General features: G+C 49.3%; 1 protein-coding gene across 6 annotated transcripts in view; it reads left to right on the top strand.

The window, feature by feature from the left end:
- The window catches only part of Lt (vacuolar protein sorting-associated protein light), a 113,349-nt gene extending 106,024 nt beyond the window's left edge, over window positions 1-7,325 (top strand). For 4 of the 6 annotated variants that reach the window (XM_077697747.1, XM_077697748.1, XM_077697745.1 and 1 more), the window contains one exon: window positions 7,249-7,325. In XM_077697747.1, coding sequence (XP_077553873.1) covers window positions 7,249-7,305 — 57 coding nt within the window. In that variant the 3' untranslated portion in view covers window positions 7,306-7,325. The remainder of the gene's footprint in view (window positions 1-7,248) is intronic. The other 2 variants (XR_013322232.1, XR_013322231.1) reach the window with 1 other exon arrangement.
- The last annotated feature ends 13,854 nt before the right edge of the window (window positions 7,326-21,179 follow it).

Raw genomic sequence — 21,179 nt, 5'->3', positions numbered from 1 at the left:
GACCCATACCTTTGACCAGCTGTTTGTGCAAGACCTTTGAGAAGATGTTGAATTTTAGGTTGGTTTTTATTCTTGAAAGTTCCAGTTATCTAGATAGGTTTCAATGCAGGTTTCGGCAGTTTCGGTCTACGACTGACCACCTGGTGAGGCTTGAAACAACGATACGAGATGCCTTTGTTAATAATCAGTTCTGCCTTGCCATATTTTTTGATATGGCAAAGGCTTATGATACAACCTGGCGTTATGGAATTCTCAAGGATTTAGCAGCAATGGGAATCAGAGGGCGAATGTTTTCATGTATCGAAGATTTTCTCCAGGAACGAACCTTCAATGTAAGACTTGGCAATACACTATCCCGCACATTCAGACAGGAAAATGGAGTTCCTCAGGGCAGTGTACTGAGTGTGACCCTTTTTGCCATCAAGATAAATTCTTTGGCAAAGGTTATTCCCCGGCCAGTCATGTACTCCCTTTATGGGGACGACTTGCAGATCGCTTTTTGCTCGTGTAACTTCTTGGATCTGTGAAAGGCAGGTCCAAACTACGGTAAATTGGTTACAACAATGTACGGGTGAAAATGGCTTTCGTTTTTTTCCCGAAAAGTGTGCATGTGTGTGCTTTACGCGAAAACGAGGTATGCATCCCAACCCTGATGTAAAAATTAAGGATGTACCCGTTCCAGTACAGAGCGAGCACAAATTCTTAGGTGTCACATTTGACTCGAAATTGAAATTTGCAGCTCATATAAAGAAACTCAAAATGACTTACACGAAAACATTGAACATAATGAAAATTTTGTCGCACAAGTCATGGGGTGCGCACATGTATGCTAAGAATTTATGGCTTATGGTGGTTCGGTCTCGTCTTGACTATGGCTGTATCGTGTATGGGTCAGCCCGCCAGTCCGTCCTCGCCTCACTCGACCCAGTACACAATCTGGGCCTCAGACTTGCCACAGGTGCGTATCACACCTCCCCTATCGACTGTCTCTACGTTGAGTGCAATGAATGGCCCCTGGAGTACTGTCGAGCATACTTAAGTGGAGTATATGTCGCCAAAACAGCATGTATAAAGGACCATCCCTGTGCTGGTAAAGTGTTTGAGAATAGGTGCAAGAAACTGTATGCAAACAAGCACAGAGTGGTCCGCCCTCTTGCCCTTCGTTTGGAGGAATACATGTCTCAGTATTCGTTCAAGATATGCCTGTCAAACCTTCCGAGTTTTTTGGACACTGTGGCCCCCTGGGACCACAGGGCCGTCGAATGCGATCTGTCCTTGTTAAAATACGACAAAAAGAAGTTTCCACACCAAATTTTGCAGCAAGAATTTCACGAACTTAAAGACAAGTACAGTAGCTATTGCCACTACTTTACTGATGGCTCAAAAACCTCCTGTCATGCTGGTTTTGCTGTTTTCAATCCACCGGTGACAGTAGCAAAGAGGATTGCTGATAAGAGTAGCGTTTTCAGTGCGGAAATTCTTGGTACAGCCTCAGCCATGGAAGATGTAGTAGCAAAGGGAGTACGAAAAGTGGCCATTTTTGCAGATTCTTTGAGTGCCATACGTGCTGTAACCTCTGTTGCCCCTTCAGGGAATGCAGCTGTAGGTGAGCTGAAAAACCGACTGTGCTGGCTTACATTGGCAGGGGTCAGTGTTGTCCTTTGTTGGGCACCAAGCCATATCGGCATCCCAGAAAGTGAAACCGCTGATAAAGCAGCATATGAGACCAAGCATCTTGAAATAGCAGAGTTAAAGCTTCCCTATCAGGACCTTCGAAACGGCATACGCCTATGAAGTTGTACTGGCAGTCTGAATGAGATACACAAACCAGAAATGAATTACATCTCAAACCTTACGTATCTGAATAGGAAAGTTGTCTGAATAGAAAAAAACTGAAATATTAAGACTCTGAGATGACTTGTTCGTTTGTCTCCTATTGATGTGTAGAGTGGGCAACGTTTGTTTTCTTGGTGCAAAGTGTCTCCAGAATTTTGACAGAGGTGACAAAAGGAAATTTTTCATTGACACTGAATAATGCTGCTTGGCTGTTCTGATACTAGTATCACTGGAAAGGCAGAACATGCACATTGACTTTTTAGAAAGCTTGTCGACCAAACTGAGCGGTGCATATACGACTGCCTTCAAAAACAGGCCGTTCAGACAACGAGCGGGACATATCACATTGTTTGTTCAGAACTATGCACCCAACCTGAGAAATGCAAAAATTGTGAAAAAGGGTGGCACATCACGGCACGTGATGTTGATGTTGCAGAAGCTTTTTGTGTCCAACCAAATCGGAGCAGATAAGCCTTGTTCATACAAGTGCACTGGTCTAGAAAGAGGACCAAGGAGCCTTCACGGGGGAACGGTGGCCATTCGGGTAAAGCGTGAACGGCCCGTGGTGCCGTCAGCCGACAGTGCAAGTCTGAGCTTCGATCGTCATTTTTTCTCACCTTCTGCTCTAACATCGGTGTTTATCGGATAAATGTGAATTGTCCAAAATTTCACCGGCAAATGTTTTTTGGGTTTTTTCAGGTTAATCTGAAAACTCAGAGCCGTAGCCTTAACTGCAATGTTTGGCAAGCTTGAAAGAAAACCATGCAGAAACAGCATGGGAGGAGCACTGCCTAGTGTTCTGTGGCCAAACAGCATTGTTACACCAACGGGCTCTTTTAAATTGAAAGCGGGGGCACAGGGACGTGGTAGGTGGAGAATCGCAAAGTGGCGAAAACGTGTACCACTCTGGCTTAAAAAGATCGGAAAAAAGGTGCCCTTTGTAAAACTTCCATGTCCCACTAGAGGATAGTGCCGTATTAAAATGCATTTTGTTGTTTATGTATTAACATCCGGGCTGTTGAGCGAATCATAATTTTTCCTGTCCGCAGTTAAAAATACCAAGAAAACGCTCAGGGTGTGCCTCGCGGCAACCGCTCGGAAGTTAAAAAATTGGCCGCATATCTGCACCTGTGGTCGCAAATGTCGACAAAATCTTTGGCGACGCTTGCCGAGTAAATGCCTCCTCTCCCTTTCCCCCTCCCTGTTCCTCTTTCTCCCAAGGTAAGCACGCCAGAGGTTTGCTCAAGTCAATTTAAATTTACCCCATTCCACTTCTCCCAGTCGGGTGCCTCGATGCCAGCGCTGCTGTACGACGCCTACTTCAACCTTGATAGAACCACGATGCCCTGCTCCACGTGCGTTCCAAGCAGGACGTGGAAGCTATCTAGTGGAACCTTTCATAACCGTTGCCACCTGATTTCTTAAAATGCCGCAAGAAGCTATAGTGGCGTTGGCGACAGCAGGCGACGGAGGGAATTTTTTTCTGCAGTGGATGTAGTACTCATTTTGAAAAAATGAAGCATCTATGAATTTTTTTTATAAAGGAACACTGCAGATATCGCGTATGAATATTTTCTGCCTCACATTTGCACAATGTTTTGTTCTTGTTCAACAATGTTGACAAGTATGAACATTGCCACCAGACATAGACGTTTAAATTTGGCTGTGGGCATATGACTATTGCGCAGATTTTGTTTCGCTTTAGCCGGCTGTGTGAATCGAGTAACAGGCAGACATACAGACAGACCAAAATTTCTGCGTTTAAGTAGCCCAAGAAAGACTATTGTCTTTAAAAAACCAAGAAAATGCCGAGCGCTCGTGTGTGCACGCCTCGCAGTGACTGCTTAGCGTCCACGGCGCATGTTTGCCAAGCCAAGTTAGGGAGATTGGCCAAGACCGGCCGGAAAAAAAAAACTCCAGCGATCGTCGTAATCGTAGCAACACTTGCTCATTACGGGAAAGACACGCCATGGCGTCGGCCCCTCCGAGTCCAGTCGGAGTCCAGTCCGAGTCCAGTCGGCCCCTCCGGAGTCCAATCGGCCCCTCCGATGTCCAGTGATGATCACTTCCAAAAAACTGGAGTGTGGGTCGTTGCGGCAGTGAAGAAGCAAATGGGCTGCAACTGCGGACTTAAACCATCGTGAAGGTTGTGTACAGCTTCGCTGCTTCAGGCATTAGTGTGAGCGGCCTTGATTTTTTTCCTGGAGCTTTCTTTTTAACGCCAGCTCTTCTTTTTTGTCTGAGACAGCACTGTAATCAGCAGGCTTTGTGGTGGCTGTGAAATTCCTGTGCATTTCGAAAATGCCTTGGGCTCTGGGAACTAGTACATGATGTGAGTTTGTAGTTTGTTTATAGCATTGTACACACATGTCCAAGTCCGAAAGCGCCTGAGGTATTGGCATCCCTGTGCACAGAAATAGAACAAGAGAACAAGTTATAACATAACTGAACAGCGCAACAAAAAACATGGACTTTAGCTGAGGTACACAGGACGAGCGCTGACTTTCAACTGAGCTTTTATTGAAAAAACACGTATTTATACCCCACACACCTACACACACGTGCTATAAATGCACACAACAAAACAAGCGATTCATCATAGCGGTGCTATGACGCGCCACACACGCTCTACAAATTCCCATTAAGAACACGCGCACTTGAAAAGCCATGACTCACGTGTTGCGCCCGCAGATTGCTTTCTATGTAGCGTTCCTTCTCCCTTGTAAAAAATCAAGTTCCTTGGCTGACAGAGCAACCGAAGGTACGCTGACGCAATCTTCCCCCAACCTAGCAATTTTCGCTGCCTCCACTATCTCCCTTGTCATCTGGTCACTATGGCGCTGAATGACTTCGCATTTGTCGAACATGGGAATGCACTTTCCGGTGGTGCCTTTGCAATCTCAGCAGTGAATGCCTAACTGCCCTTTGACACTTGTTCGTACGTTGTTGCTATGCTCCCGGAGCCTTGTATTAAGACACCTTCCCGTCTGGCCCACGTACTTTTTTCCGCATGGCAAAGGAATCTCATAGATTACCGACTTTGCGCATGGAACGAACTTCGTTTTGTGCTCAATGGAGCACTTGTGAGAATCCTTTCTCGGGAGGTACGTCTTTTTGCAAAGGGCCCCCAGTTTGCGAGGGGCGGAAAAAACCACTTGTACGTCAGCGGCATTCCCTATTTTTTTCAGCCTATGGGCTATATTATGTATGTATAGAATTACTGCAACCTTCCTTTTTTTTTTCCTTTTCTACCACAACCGTGCCCTCGCCCTCGCTCCGGCGGCGGTTCTTCTTCAGCTCCCTCAGAACCTGCCCCGCCACAGACGTCGCCACGTCATGTGGATAGCCAGAGCTATGCAGGCGCGCTTCTTGTGCATGGATGCTATCCTGCATCCTGTGGGGGCACGATCTTCTTAGTGCATTAGTAAGGCACATCTTCACTATCGCCCTTTTCACCAGCTTGGAGTGACCCGATGAGAAAGGAAGTAGTGGCTTGTTACTGCGGGGCTGATACTGCCCGCAAACGTGGTTCTCAAAAAATTGCAGTCGCAGGTCAAGGAACCTCAAAACATTATTCTCTGGTACTTCATGCATCAACGTTAACGGGTGAAAGCATTTCTGGAACACACCTAACACTTCTGGCACCTGCTCGCCACCGGGTGCACCCAAGCAGTCTAGGAACACTAAAAAATCATCTACGTAGCGAACAACCTTGAGAACACCAATTCACTGGCCACTTTTCGTCCAAGGCATGCCAAATACAGGTCGCTGAGAACTGGGCCTATACAAGAGCCTATACACACACCATTAGTTTGTAGGTACACATTGCCATCCCACTTCGCAAACGTAGAAACTAAATACATAGACAACAGGCTAAGAAAACCTCTGGCTGACACTCCTACTTCATTTTGAAATGCCACCACACCATAGTTATCAATTCCTTCTTCAACACAGGCCATCAACCCTTCATGTGGCAAGGAGTAGTATAGGTCCTTGATGTCTATTGAGAAGGCTGAAACCCCTGTGGTGCTGCCAGTTGCTAGGAAAGCAATTACATCTTCAGAGTTCCTGATCAAGAAAGGGTCGTCTAACATCAACAGCCCTAGCCCTTCTTTGAAGGTACATGTACATGGACAAACACTTCTGCCATGTTCCATGTTCAGAAATGATTACCCTTAGCGGACAATCAAGTTTGTGCGTTTTGGCCACGAAAAACAACTCAAGGGAACACGAGGCACTCTTTTCAATGTTCTGCGCTAGAACCGTTAGGTTTAAATCAGTGCAAAGTTTTTTTGCCGCCGATTTTACCTTGTTCAGGGAAACGTTATCGCGACGGCTGAAGGCTCCGGTGACAGCCTCAGTGGCCTTTCGCTTGAAGCTTTCTTCCGGGAACACCATGAACCCTCCTTCCTTGTCTGCGTGCAGCAAACATAGGTTCTCCTCCTTTAAGAATCGTTCTACACGCTTGAGTGGCAGACCGCTGGGCCTGGATTGAGCCTTTCGTAGAACATCAACACCAGCCGACACACACTGGTCTGATTGGGGATCTGGAGCGCGCTTGGAGACCTGTCTCACCAAGGACAATAGTTCAGGCGGCGACAACCTCGGTTCGACGGCGAACTTGGGTCCCAAGTTGAGCGTTTCGCACGCATCGGTGGGCAATTGAAGACCACCTTCGGTACGGACAGAGTTCCCGTGCTCCTTCCTTCGGTGTCGCCTGTTCGCCTTCAGCTGAGTTAAAGCCGGTTTCCAAAGGGATTCCACCATGATATCTACGAAAGTTATAACATCCTTACTTGGGGTAAAAAAGAAATGTTTGCGAAAGCATTCACTGTGGGGGAGGAAACAGTTTGGGAAAAAGGTATAATCCTCGCATACACTGTATTTTTGCATGTCCATTATATACTCCATTTTGCCCCACAGCTGCATGTCTCACCCGGCCATTGTTGTGAAAGATGTAGTAGTGTGACGAAGTGTACCTTTGTGTAGAGTGCGCGTTTTTTCTACAGCTCGTGCGGTGAATCGAGTGAACAAAATGCATGTGGGGTCAGTTGCCGAAATGCGCCTCTAACCATCAGGCACACTTTATTTGACGCTTCCGTTGCCGTTGTTCAACGGGGCCACCGTGCTGTCTTCGTATCTGTAGAAAAGAGCTTTACAAGCAGCCTGGGTGTGTGGGTGCAGCTGGCCCAAAACTGCTGGTCGGATGCAACAGCACGGAATCTGTCACTCGGGTGTGGTGCTGCGTAACAAAGCGCTCTGTGCAGCTCGTTTCGGTACTTGGTATTTCGACCTGCGAGTGCTGTTGAAGGGCGGGGCCAGTCCTGACGCTCGATTCAGGCCTTCCCCGAAGTGTGCTCGGAACGGCCGCAGAGCCTGGCCGTGCTCACCCGTGCCCCCTCCTGTGTGCAGATGTGCAGCCTGTGCAGCGCCGACAGCAGCAGCAGCAGCAAGCGCGGCGCCTCCTGACCGGGAGGAGGAGGAGGCACGAGGGGGGGGGGCTGCCGCTGCTGGGTGAGGCACGAATAAAGTTTGCACCACCGCCTGAAATCGTGGCCGAGTGAAAATCGCCTCGTTGGTCTACTGCTCCGTTTTGCATGGAGTGATAGGGTGGTGAGCCACTCACAAGTGCCGCACAGAATCAGACGGGAGAGTCGTGCCGCCAAACGAGGCTACTCAGGACCTCGGCAGGGGAGACTGCTAATGGCCGCGCAGTGCAGTTGCTCTCAGGGAACGAGAGAATCTCGTATCTTCTAAGCCTGCTTCCTGGAAAAAGCAGATAGAACAATACCCACGTAAGTATGGCAGCATCTGTTGTGACTATAGGTAAGCCATTTAGCGTTTTGCCATCATTTTGAGTGCAGCTTGTGAAGTCAGCTGTGTTGACTGCAAAGCAGCCAACCCAGGTGCCTTTAAAAGAAAACGTAGACGTTTGTTTGCTGAAGTGGGCCAAGTAGTGCAGGTGTGCATAGCTGAAGTGACTGAGGCAAAAGCCACGTTCTGCTCAAGCTTTGTTCTGTACTCAAAGGGCTAGCAGGAGAAAATGAATGGAGGTGGGTCTTGCAGAATGTGTGGGCACCCGTTTGCTCTCCCATCAGCCTGCTTTGTGGCATTTTTAAAAGCCCACGACATCTTGCATCCCTCAACACCATGCTTAGTGCTCTGTTTCACCGCTCAGGCCTGGTCATTCGAGAAAGGATTGAGCGCAAACGACGACAGAAAGAGGAATAGCGCTCCAATCCTGTCCGGTCTTCCTGTGTCTTCTGTTTGCGCTCAATCCTTTCTCGAAGCATGAACCAACTAGCCCGACTGCAAGTTTTACTACGCTTGGTCATGTAATTCTCATCACCCACAAACCTATGGTAACCCTTGGATAGCTGCTGCCACAACCAAAGGAGTGCCTGCCAAAAGAAAAAGCGCAAGGGGTCGTTTAAAAAATTTTTTGTGCACAATGCCCAAAATAAAGGATGCACAAGACTTCAAGGTAGTGAAGCTGTACGCAACCATCACGGCGGTTTAAATGCACGATTGCAGCTGATTTGCTTCTTCTTTGCTGCCGCAGCGACCTTCATCTTTCTTGCTGTAACGGTGAGGAAGCAGAAGGAGTGAACGGAATGCGCGCACTTAAACTGGGCGCCCAAAGGGACAGCGTGCACCCTATCCCGTGTTCTGTGTTGAGCAGGCGGCGTCATTCCTCTCCCCGTAGTCAAGTGGGTAAGACGACTGACTCCGTTGATCTAGCAGAATTGCTTGCGTTTGGGCGAGTTGGTTTTCCATACCGACTGAAATTTCAAGTTGATCTGGCAGACACAGGTTCAAACCTTGGTGGTGCTGGTGATTTCTTTTCTTTAAACTGTTATGTTGTGAAGTGGCTTCCTCTGTTAAAAAAAGACGTCTGCAACTCTGCCATACAGTAGCGGCGCAGTGCATTGGCCTAACAGTGCTTACCACAGGATTGATCTGAAGGCGCACAGTGATTGGCCTCGAAACAAATTACTCGCAAAGAATCCTCTTGGAGCCCTGGCACATAAAAGGGAGTCGGGGAAAGGCTGTACCCGTCTCCCCCATGTATACCCATCGCTTCCAACATGCAGTGGCAAGAAACAAGTGGAAAAATTACCCCACCTTCCCGCGAGGGGAACCCTGTGGAGATGCGATGCATCTTGGGGGTTCACTTGGTGTTTCCGTTGGGTTGATTCTCTAGTTGCGTGAAACGTGTGAGGAACGCGTATGATGTATGCTTTATTTAACACGCGGCGTAACATTAACGATGACGGCCTTGTGGTTGCTGAAGTGTGCGGGTAGTGGATGGTGAAGCAACAGGACCACCGTGCAATTTGCAGCGAACATCAAGTATATGCACGTGCCCGAAATCGGAACGCCGGTGCTGGAACGACCGCGGCTATGACGCAACACAATCCACTTTAATCCAATCCAAACCAAGCCAACTCAATCGAATCCAATCCAATGCCCCTCGCGAGAGAGTGTTCGCTATCAGAGAGGAGAGGGGGTGGGTGGCGGATAGCACAGCTCGCGCGGCGACGAGAATGGAGGAGGGGTGTGGACGGACAACAACAACGCCGTATGGAGGAACAAGGCGAGTGAATGAGATGCAGTCGCATCTAAAAAGGAAAAAAAATTCTGGTTCCCTTCTCCCCCAAAGCGGATGCTTGTGAAGCTTGAGCTTGGGGAGAATGGAAACGGCCAAAATCAAAGCCCTCGAAAACATGACTGCACAACGAAAACACTTCTGCTAAAATGAAAATGCAGTAGCTGAAACTAAAGCGCAAAACCATCGATCGACCAAAGTGAAATCCTTTCATTTCGCTGAGCTTTACCCAAAGCAAATGTATTCTTAAATGGCTTCCCGCTCCTTTGCCCTGCCACACCAGAAAGCCCGACGAGAGTGAGTGGCCGGAGATGTGCGATGTGAGCGACGGCACTGATGGGCACCCGTAGTGGCGGGATCTAGCGAGGCACTGTTGTGCGCGCCAGCAGCTGTGGACGGGCAGTGAGGGCTGCGCCTGAAGACCCTGTGCTTCTGGCCAGTGCCCCCTGGGTGGGTGCCATCAGCAGCATGTGGATAAAGTTGGCCTTGCTGCGAACCATCCCGGCATATGCCACCATTGACGGTGCAAGTTAGCAAACGCAAGCTTCACTTGAAAATGCTTAAGTTGCGGGGAGGGGGAGCAAGAGATTTGGGCAAGACACGTTTCGCTATGTATGGCCACAGTTGCGTGCGTGTACAGTTGAACCTCGTCATAACAAACACTGGTATAGCGAATTATCGCCTGTAGCAAACTAAATGCGAACTTTGGTTAGCCACGCTTTATTTTGTTGACACTTATTCTGTTTGTAACGAAACCGTCAGAGCCGCTCACGATATCGGCTATAACGGAGAAGTATTTGAGGAAGGCTGATAGGCTACTTGGAACAACTCGCGACGTCCAAAACTGCTGAAGTAGAAAAGGCCCTCTTGTGCGTGGACATTGTGGAAAGCTTCATCTTGCTCAGTGCTGTGTGTTGGAACTTTATCATCAATCATCGTTGGTGCACCGATAAGATATCATCGGTGCCCGTATCCGCAGGAGCAGCTGTAGCACAAGCTCCTGCTTCTTCGTCTAGTCGCCGTCTTTGTAAATAGAAGCACCACCCTGTCACCGGGACGTCTCGGCCCTTGGTCTTTCCTCTAATTTTATACGGTGCTGGTAAACCCGTGATGAAGGCCCCCCTGCGATTCAGACTTATCTGAAGTTTGGCCTATTGGAAGGAGCCAAAGGACGTCTCGATACCAAAGCACAGGATGGGACGACAGACGACGATGCACCCTCACCTCAGCCCTATGGTTCCAGGCAGAGATTTCGTAAAGGGTGAGTGGAATAGCGTACAGCATCGCGCAATGAAAGACCTTTTCCGCACGAACAGTCTATGATATGCCATCATAAACTGAAGAGCAAAAGAGGACCAGAGAGGGTCACTGTGCACAAGCGCAAAGACAGCATTAAAGCTGCCCGTAATGACTTCTAATGCGTCAACGTGTTGAAGACTTCTCTCCAAAGTTGGATTGAAATTGTTAAACGAGGAAATGGAACAGTTCATCAACATCGACCACTTTTATGGGGAATTTGCCACCAACATGGAATGTGAAGATGCAATTGTTCACGTTATGATCCCAATATTCAATCTATTGAAAACCCACGGTGCCAGATCATCCAGAAATTGCGTTCCTCAACAAACTTCATGAGTTTTTTTTTTACTCTGACTGAGCTCTTCTACGACCCACGGCATTTGGTTGGAGACCCCGAGGAATCTTTCCAGGAACCTCGCCGCCTCCATCACCCTCTTCTTTTAGATGCGACTGCATCTCATTCATTCGCCTTGTCCCTCCATAAGGCGTTGTCCGTCCACACCCCTCCCCCCTACACTATAAAAAAAAATAATAGTTAGCGGCGCCCGGTTTCGTTCCCACGACCCTGTGGGCGGAACGCGAGGTACATGGTGCTCTTCCCACTGCACCACAAAACCGAGACAGAATTCATGCTACGAACGCGCCTTATATCCTTGACTCATTCAAACTACGTCAAGATGCTACTGATACAACGCATGATGGGGCAATGATTAACACTTGCAATAAAAGAAAAGAAGCTCCCACTTACAGCAACAATGATGAAGTAAAGGTCGTTGCGACAGCGAAGCCCCAAGCATACCACTTAGAGAGATTGACCAAGATTGGCCAATAAAACATAATAATAATCATAAAACATAATAATCATACGCGTTCGCGACACGTTTCACGCGATTTCAGAATCAATCCAACGGAAACACCAAGTGAACCCCACGATGCGTCGCATCTACACAGGGTTCCCCTCGCGGGGAGGTGGGCGCAATTTTTGTCTGTGTCGGTAGCGCTGTTAATATGAACACGTACGAACTCGCCCAGTCTTCTGTTTTAACTGTCCCGAAGCTGAATGTGAAAACAGTAAGACCCCCTTTTTGGCAGCACCTGACCTCCGATCGAAACATTCGTTATTATCGTGTTCGTTTCAAGAATTTCCCCTGATGATGGAAAAAGAAATATGCTGGTCATCGGATGAACGCTGGCAAAAGATACGTATACCACATCTCTCGAGCATGAAGACACGAATGCATTTGCTGAAAAATTAAAACGGCAAAAAGATGGCGTACAAGTGTTCATAGCGAAGAACCAAGCAACGAAGCATACGAATCAACGGTATCGTGATTACTTTGTAAGACGTGAAGAAGATTGCCTTGGCACGCACCCCACAATGCACTCTAACGAAGGAAGCACCTGGAAGGCACCATTGTAACAAGCAGGATGCATCTCGCAAGGCCAATCGGATTACCAGAGTACAGTGCTCGAGAGAGAACCGGAAGCCTCCACGACAGTGTTATCAGACCCCAATAAAAAAGCCAGAATCCGCAGTAGAATTCAAAAGCGTCGAGGACAATGAGCGAATTTTAACTTGGCTGCGTCAACTTTGCCGACATTCTCTGCGTGGGTTTAAAAAACGGCACCTGCGGCATTTTCCCCTTCTGACTACCTCACCAGATTGACTTGAATGAACTTAATGTACCGAATGGACGTGGACTGGCCACCAGTACTTTTTCGCCAGGGGATATGTTGGAACTTTATCATCGTCATCGATGCACCGATAAGATATCATTGGTGCCGCATCCGCAGCATCCGCGCGAGCAGCTGTACCACGAGCTGCTTCGTCTTCGTCTAGTCGCCATCTTTGTAAATAGAAGCACCACCCTGTCATTGGGACGTGTCGGCCCTTGGTCTTTCTTATTATATACTGGCAAAAGCCACCTGATGCCACGTACTACTACAAAAAAGTGCGGAGGCCTGTTTTGTCGAACACACTTTGTTCTGTTGTTTTTTCACTTTCTCGTGTTCTGGTCCGTTCCATCGGGCGAGGGGGAAACGTACTCTCGCACTAAGCGGTCGTGGCTCGCGGGCCGCCTTTCCCCCTCTCTGGAGTGTGCGCGCCGATCACGGTGGGCCTGGCGCTGCTGCTCCTTTGCCTTGACTACGCTTTGTAGGCATCGCGCGGGCGGGTTTACCACTAATTTACGCATTATTTAAATTAAATGTTGCTAATAAATGAGCCAGACTAGCAGCTTGTGAGTGCAGCACTTTAAAGCACCCAAGATTTCTCGCAATTTTGTTATGCTGAGCTCTTCCTGTACACCTACTTTGGAGTTGTGGCAGAAAATTTTTCTGCGTCTTTCTAAACTAAAACGGGCCACTGAAACTTGCCTGTGCCGCAGATGGTATTAGTTCCATCTCTAGCGTTGCTGCGGTCACATTGCGGCATACCCAGCTCGAAGTATTACGTGGACGGTTGTCTGGCGTTGGCGATTTTCACAGTGACTACTACCTCCCTGAATGTCCCTTTCCCCAGCCAATCTCGGGGGAAGGGGGCGCTACTGAAGAGGATTCCGCCTCCCTCCTTCCCCTGTCCCCGACTCCGGCAAAGTTTTTCACTCACTCTCTCATTCCAGCCCAGAGTTCAGTCTATTACTGATGTCTCTTTGTCGGAAACATCAAACAAAGCAATGCAAAAGCGAACGCTCGTCTGGTTGCCGAAAGGCGGACGCTTAATAAGTCCTTATATGACGCTCTCCCGGAGCTGTGTCGTTTATTTTATTTGTTGTACATTAGTTGCACGGCTAAATTGTGCACGAGGTGTTGATATATCGACAAGATTTAATAGAAACCATATATTATGCAAAATACTTCGGGTAAGTCTCGTGCCCCGCGCGGGGTACGAGATCTAGCCTGCCCCGCAGAAGTGACGTTAAACTAAACTAGTCACGTGGCTTCATGTGACGTCACTATTTTTTTTTTTTGCACATTTGAAGACGTTATTTGACGGCATAAAGGAAGAAAAATGTTTGACTGCGTGTGCGCGCCATGTCGGATTCCGGCCTTGGTTCCAACCGCAAGCCTGCGCACCGTTACGTCCTTATCGCCTTGCACAGCGGCTGCCTCGCGGCGCTTTTTTCTTGTTGGGAGCATTGTTTGCAATTATTTATTGAGTATTTTTCGTGAACTTGCTGCTGCTAGTCTTGGTAAGCTTAACGCATCCTATTTTGGCAAGCTGCTTCGCCCCGCTTTTTTCCGTGCTCCTTTTGTTGCCGTTAAATATGTTGCTAGCTTCATATTGTCTTGCAGTTCGCGTGCCATCGGCTTTATGCTCCTGCATTCGTTGTCTGCTTGTTCCGATCGCTACTTGCATTCCCAGCCTTGTATTTTGATTCTGGCGTAAAACGTGCGGATCAGTTTTCCAGCGCCCGTGGCTAACGAGGTAGCTGACTTTGATGACGTGATAACGCGAGCGACGCAGTTTCAGCGGGGTCAGTGTGCACGAATCAAGTATGTATCGTCAGGTAGTGCAGGGCATCGTCGAACGCAATCCGTCCTCGCATGTAGCCTGTTCTGCAATTTTTCTCGCGGTGCACTGCACGAAACCTTACTACCCCGAGGAAGCGATCCGTGCACGCTGCATGCAGGGAGCGCAGCTCCACTTCCGTGGGTGGCCTGGTGAATGGGAGAGCCCAGCAGCCGCCCGTCCATGGGCAGCATATATGTACTCAGCTATCGCTGAAACCAGCCGCTCACTGGCTGGCTTCCTGTGCAAGGAGGCTCAAGCTCCAAATGTGCAAGTTCGGGAGAAGTCAAGCCGATAAGATCGCCGTTTGTGCCAAGCTTGACACTTGCGTTATGTAGTGCAGGGTGTCTAGCGACCGGGAAAACCGGGAAAACAGGGAAAAGTCAGGGAATTTTGAGCCACCGGGAAAAGTTAGGAAATTGTCAGGGAATTTTTCAATCAAGTAGTACCAGTCAGGGAAATTTCCACTTCGGGGCCTGCCCATGCACACAGTTTTAGAAAAGGGGAAACCAGTATTGGAGGCCCCCAAGAAGTTATCGAACGCAACACGTTCGCGCGCGACGAAAGCGTGAACCTCATTAAACTTTTTCTGGTTTTTCTGCAAGCGAAAACGCGGCGCGCACGCTTGCGCGCTGACGCCGCCGCAAAAACCGCCCGCACTGTGCGTGCCGAGCGGCAGGCGCCGGCAACATGGCGGCAGCACCGGCCGCGGAGTAGTGCTAGAGTAGCTGGCACTAGCTTTAACGACCGCTTCTAACCGCCCTTTAAAATGCTACTCAAGACTCAAACGCACTTGCTTGTGCAGGAAAGGAGCCACCGCAGGCACGAAATCGTCGACGCGGCCGTGAAAATACCACGCACGAATCGCGTGCAGAAGCTCGCCGTGCGGTTCACGCAGCTCGCAGCTGGCTTAGGTTGCTGGGTGTGTTTGCGCAGAGGGACGATGTAGGTGGTGCGCAAATTGCACGCACAACGGGCTTTTTTTTTCGGCGAATTTTAAAAGGCAGCGCTTTTTGGGAGCTAATCTTGAAAGAACATCTTTCTTATGAGATCAGGATCCAGAATTACATCATCAAAAAGGAACATGACATAGTTTAGCGCGAACCCAGTGAACCGCAAGGGGCGTTTTCTGTTCGTGAAAACGCGCCGCGCACGTCACAGGCGCGCTGACGCTGCCGCGAACCCACCCGCACGCTGCGCGTGGTGCTGCCGTCGGCGGCAACATGGCGGCGGCTTTGACTGCGAAGTGGTTACGGGAGCTCGAGCGACCGCTTCCAAGCGCTCTCTAAAATGCCGCACAAGGCACGCACGAAGTTGCTTGTGAGGTAAAGGAGCTTATAATGTAAGCGAAAACGGTACTATAAAACATCATCCGCGCCGCTACTAAAAGCGCCCATGCAATACCTGCCGGCGTGGTAAGCCGAAACATCTCTGGCGGAGCCAGGCGGCTGTCTTGAGAACTTCAAAACTGCCGCCATGAGGCTCGCGGCTCCCCATTGGTGCAAGTCGCCAGGCTCCTCCCACTGCCGCGCGCGACGCGCGTCATTTTCTGAGCGAGGCAGAAGCTGCCGCGCGCGCGAATCGTCGACGCGGGCGTCAAAAAATCGCACGCGCAACGCTGACGCGCCTGAATCGCGTGCAAAAACGCACCTTGCGGTTCACGTTGCATGTCAAGCCAGGACAATCAAGAAAAAAAGCAAAAGGTGCTCGCTGAAGCGCAACTTCAAGCTTCTATCCCGCAAGATGAAATAAACTCTCTGAAGCAAACCTCAAACTGAACAAACCAACTGAAGTTAATCAAAGTGCATTTTGAGAATTAGGGCACTTCCAACAAATGTGTTTTTCCCTATGATAGAATGTGTTTTCTCTACGCTTTTTGTATGCTTCGCGGACCATTTCCATAAAATGGCACGTGTTGTATCGGTCAGGGAATTTCGACTAAAATGGTCATGGAAAACCTGGAAAAGTCAGGGAAATTGAATTAGGCAATTTGCTAGACACCCTGTAGTGCTTTCAAGTTTGGTGTGCTCCAGGTAAACAAGTGACTCTTGTTGTTCATTTATGTTTTTCGAATTTGTTGCTTTCATGATATGCAAGACTTAATTAGCTGCGAATTCTAAGCAATCTGTTGGCAGCCATTATTGAATGCACAGGAAACAACGTTTTGTCTACCTTGAAATTTTCTACATAGGGTACTTGGAACTGCCAGCTAGCAAGTTTAATGAAAGGTTGTTATCTGCTCAATTATAGTAAAAAGGTAGCAAGGGATAGATAGGATAGCCCTCCCTCCTCACCAGCTGATCGTCTGGCAGCGTCTCATAACTTCGTTCACAATTACCGCACGGATTTTATTTCCCTAACCTTTGCCCCACTGCCTTCTGCCTTCTTCAACCCGGTTAGTCAACAAACTTCATCCTGCATCTGTTTGATTATGTATTTCGGTACGCTAGTTTTTTGTTTACTCATGTTTGGCTTGGAAGTCAAGATAACAAACAACAATACTTTCGTGCCCACTCAGTTGGATGGCCAGTAATGGTGAGAGCTTGTCTCGAAGGCTTACAGTGGATTCACGAATTCTGGTTGACTGTGACATCAATGTACCCATCCGGAGCACCCTGTGGAATTCAACTTGACGTTAATACTTGTGTTCACAGCTGGCAATTGTCTGCTCTGTCTTTGGGGGAGGGGGGTGAACAGTAAAAGTTTCTAATTGCAAGGAGATATTTCATGTTCTTTTGCTTTTTAACTCTGTGCTGTGTAAAAAACTGTTTCGGCTAATTGCTAAAGTGACTATGCTTAGTCGTAAGGGCCATACATAATAGTGTCCCATTGGATTGGATTGGATTGGAAAAACGTTTATTTGACCTGCAGTAAAGCGCGCGCGCTTTAGACGCGGCCTACGTCGTCTTCTTGGCGCGCCTGCAAGTGTCTCGACTCGCCTTTTCAGGCTCGCCGAGTCCCTGCCTGGCTAACGCCTCGATGACCCGCTGGATGGCCTTGAGTTGCGTTTCTTGGTCTTCTGTCCGCGTCGCCCATTCGAGCGACGGCGGGAATATCCGTCTTCGTGCTTCATCCGGATGCTTTTTGCAATCCCACAGAATGTGTTCCATGGTGGCTCTTTCGTCACGGCACACCTTGCACTTGTCGTCTGGGTACGCGTCCGGGTACACCTTGTGTAGTACTGCTGGGTTCGGCAGCGTTCTTGTTTGTAGCTGTCTGAACAGGACAGCCTGTCTCCTGTTTAGGCTCTTGTGTGGTTGTGGCAGTTCTCTCCTTGCCAGTCTGTACAGTTTGGTGATTTCATCGTATCCTGTCATTCTGTCTTTGTTGATGTACCACAGCTCCGGGCATTCCTCTCGGCCGCGGTCCGTTAGCTCTCGCGCCCGAGCATTTGCCGTTTCGTTGTGGTTTGTGTTTTCCTCCGATACTTTTCCGGTGTGTGCCGGTATCCACTTGATTCTGACGTTTCGTTTTTTTATTTCTGTTGTCTCTAGGATGTTGATGGCCTTAGGGCTGATCCTTCCTTTGGCGTAGTTCTTGACTGCTTGTCTTGAGTCACTGACAATTGTCATGCAGTCTTGATCAGCAAGGGCCAAGGCAATGGCTATTTCTTCGGCTTCTTCAGCCTTCTTACAGTTCACGCTGGCTGCTGTTCTTGTTTTCCCTTCGTTGTCCACCACTACTATGGCATAGCTGTCTCTGTTGGCGTACTCCGCCGCGTCCACGTATCTGACATATGTATCCGTTGCGTGCGTGTACACCATGGCTTTCGCTCTGGCTTGCCTTCTGCCCGCGTTATGCTCTGGATGCATGTTCCGAGGGAGAGGGTCCACCCTGATGAATCTTCTGGCTTCGTCCGGTATTGAGCATTTGGGGCCTTGCTGTCTGTGATACGTTATGTTTAAATTGTCCAGAATTCTTCTTCCGGCCTTTGTTGTAGTGAGTCTCTCCAGTTGGGCTGCACGCTGCGCTTCCGCTATTTCGTCGAGCGTGTTGTGCATGCCTAGCCGGAGCAGTCTCTTCGTGCTCGTGTTTTCCGGTAGTCCTAGGGCCAGCTTATACGCTCTTCTGATGAGCACATTGAGCTTGCTCTTCTCGCTTTGGTTCCATCTGTGATACGCTGCCACGTACGTGATATGGCATATTACAAAGGAGTGGACTAGCCTTGTGAGGTTGTCTTCTCTCACTCCGCCTCTCCTGTTCGTGATCCGTTTGAGCATTCTTAGTGCGTTTGCTGCTTTGCCTGTTATTCGTGTGATTGTGCCGCCGTTTGTTCCGTGTGCTTCGATAAGCATACCGATGATTCGGATCATGTTGACTGTTGGGATTTCGTTGCCGTCGCCGGTTCTGATCTTGATTTTTTCGCTCTCTCTGTTCTTGGTTCGGTGCGCTTTCGTTGGCTGGTAGATCAGCAGCTCTGATTTGCTCGGAGAGCATCTCAGGCCCGACCCTTCCAAGCTTTCTTCTATCGCCTCTACCGCCCTTTGCAATGTGGCCTCAATGTGCGCGTCGCTTCCGCCATTCACCCACAGTGTAATGTCGTCCGCGTAGATTGTATGGCACAGGTCTTTGATCTGGATCAATCTCTTGGCCACTCTGATCATCACAAGGTTAAAGAGCATGGGCGAGATGACTGCCCCTTGTGGGGTGCCCTGGCTGCCCAGCTCCTTTTCGTCTGCCTGTAGTTCTCCTGCCCTGAGTTCCGCTGTTCGGCCCGTCAGGAAGTCCTTGATATATTGGTATGATCGTTCTCCCATGTTGAGCTCCGACACTTGTCTTAGGACCGCCGCATGCGTGACCTTGTCAAAGGCGCTTTCCAGGTCTAGTCCTAGTATGGCCTTGTTGTCTCTTGTTTTGTCGTCAATGATTTGATGTCTGATTTGGATCATTGCGTCTTGTGTGCTGAGGTGCTGTCGGAAGCCGATGATTGTTTCCGGGTACAGCTCTTCTCCCTCCAGGTACTCTTGCCACCGATTGTGTAGGACGTGCTCCATGGCTTTGCCCACGCAAGATGTTAGTGCGATTGGGCGGAGGTTGTCCGTGCTCAGTGGCTTCCCTGGCTTGGGGATGAGGATTGTCTTGGATTTTTTCCACTGTTTTGGGAGCTTGCCGCTTCTCCAGCATTTGTTGTAATATGCTGTCAGATTCTCGATGGATTTGTCGTCGAGGTTCCTGAGGATCTTGTTGGTGATGCGATCCGGCCCGGGCGCCGACCTGGTGTTTAGGTAGTGCAGCGCCGTCCGTACCTCTTCGACTTCGATGTCCCGATCGAGACGCTCGTTGGATCGGCCTCGGTACGGGCCGTGCACCACCGTGGGCGTCGTCGGCACGTACCTGTCTCTCAACTTCTGTGTGACGGCTTCGGCTCCATTCTCGGTGACTTCCCGGTGCAGAAGTTTGGCCAGTCTGTCTCGTTGATGCGACTTAGTCTTTGTTTCATCCATGAGGTGTTTGAGGAGATTCCACGCCTTACCGTTGTGTAGCTGGCCGTCGACCGCGCAGCACATCTCGTTCCATTTTTGGTTGCTCAGGACTCTGCAGTGGTTTTCGATTTCTTTGTTGAGCTCAGCCACTTTCTTTCGCAGTCTTCTGTTAAGTCGTTGCTTTTTCCACCTGTCTTGGATGGCTTTTTTCGCCTCGATCAGGTGTGCCAGCCTGCTATCCATGGCTTCCGTTTCCACGTCCGTTTCAATCTCCTTTGTTGCCTCTCGCACGTTGCGTGCGATTTTGTCGGTCCATTCGTCGATGTCGTCTATCTCTTCGACGTCCGCTTCTTCTCGGTTCCTGATCTTCCTGAACTCCGACCAGTCGATCCACGTGTATTTCTTTACGTTGTTCTTCTGGTCGCCCGGGACTGGCACCGTGATTTCCACTATTACATGATCACTGCCCAGGTCGTCTCCAGTGTTTCTCCACTTGATGACTGCGTCCGCGTCGTTCTTCACGAACGTAAGGTCTGGCGTGGTGTCCCTCGATATCGAGTTGCCGATCCTCGTCGGGTACGCTGGGTCCGTGATTAGGATGTAGTCGAGCTCGGTTGCGTCTTGTGCTAGATTCCTGCCTTTGACGTTGTTTTTGAGGTAGCCCCACGATTGGTGCATCGCGTTGAAGTCTCCGCAAGCGAGTAGTTTGGAGTCTTTAGCGATGTTTCCGGCCTTGTGGAGCAGTGACTTGAATCGCTGGTGCTTCTGGGACGGGCTGCTATATAGGTTCAGGATGAATAGGCTCTTTTTGTTGTTCTTGGTCGGTATAATTTCCGTGTAGACGTGTTCAATCTTGTTTTTGATTTCGTGTTCCAAAAAAGTCAGTCCTTTTCTGACCAGCGTGCATAGGCCTCTTCCACCTGCCGGGCCCACTTGCACTCTGTATCCGGGAAGGGTTGGCGTTGCGGTGAGCGTTTCTTGTAGTAGGATCACGTCCGGCTTTTTCTTGGCGTGTTCGATGTGCTGCTGTAGTACTGCCCGCTTTGGTTGGAGGCCGCGGCAGTTCCACTGCCATACGGTTATGCTTGGTGGATCGGGGGCCATGGTTGTCCTGATTGGTAGTTGTTGCCGGGTTCTTGGTTGATCTGGTGCATCACCGGTGTCATCATTTGATCTATGCTTGCTCTCATGTCTGCCAGTATGCTGTCTTGCTGTTGAATCTTTTTTTCGAGGGTTTCCGTAATCCTCTGGATTGTCTTGTTGAGTTGCTCCCGGATGTCGTGTATTGTTACTTTTTCTTCTTGTTCTTCAATAAGTCGTTTCTTTGCTGCTGGCCCCTCGTTCGTCTCTGTTATGACCTTGCTGATGCTTGGTTGGTCTGTCAGTTGCTGCCTGTCAGTCAACTCTCTCTTGAGGCTGTTCACGCTTTGGGTGAGTTGCTGAATCATCGCTCTCAGCTCCGCATTTTCTTTGCGGATGTCCTCGTTCTCTTTGCGTAGTA

The sequence above is a fragment of the Haemaphysalis longicornis genome, unplaced genomic scaffold (assembly GCF_048455015.1).
Source record: "Haemaphysalis longicornis isolate Haplotype H1 unplaced genomic scaffold, Haemaphysalis longicornis Haplotype H1 scaffold_2, whole genome shotgun sequence".
NCBI lineage: Eukaryota > Metazoa > Arthropoda > Arachnida > Ixodida > Ixodidae > Haemaphysalis > Haemaphysalis longicornis.
Note: the sequence above shows the minus strand (reverse complement) of the source record. Positions and strands in the feature narration are given on the sequence as shown.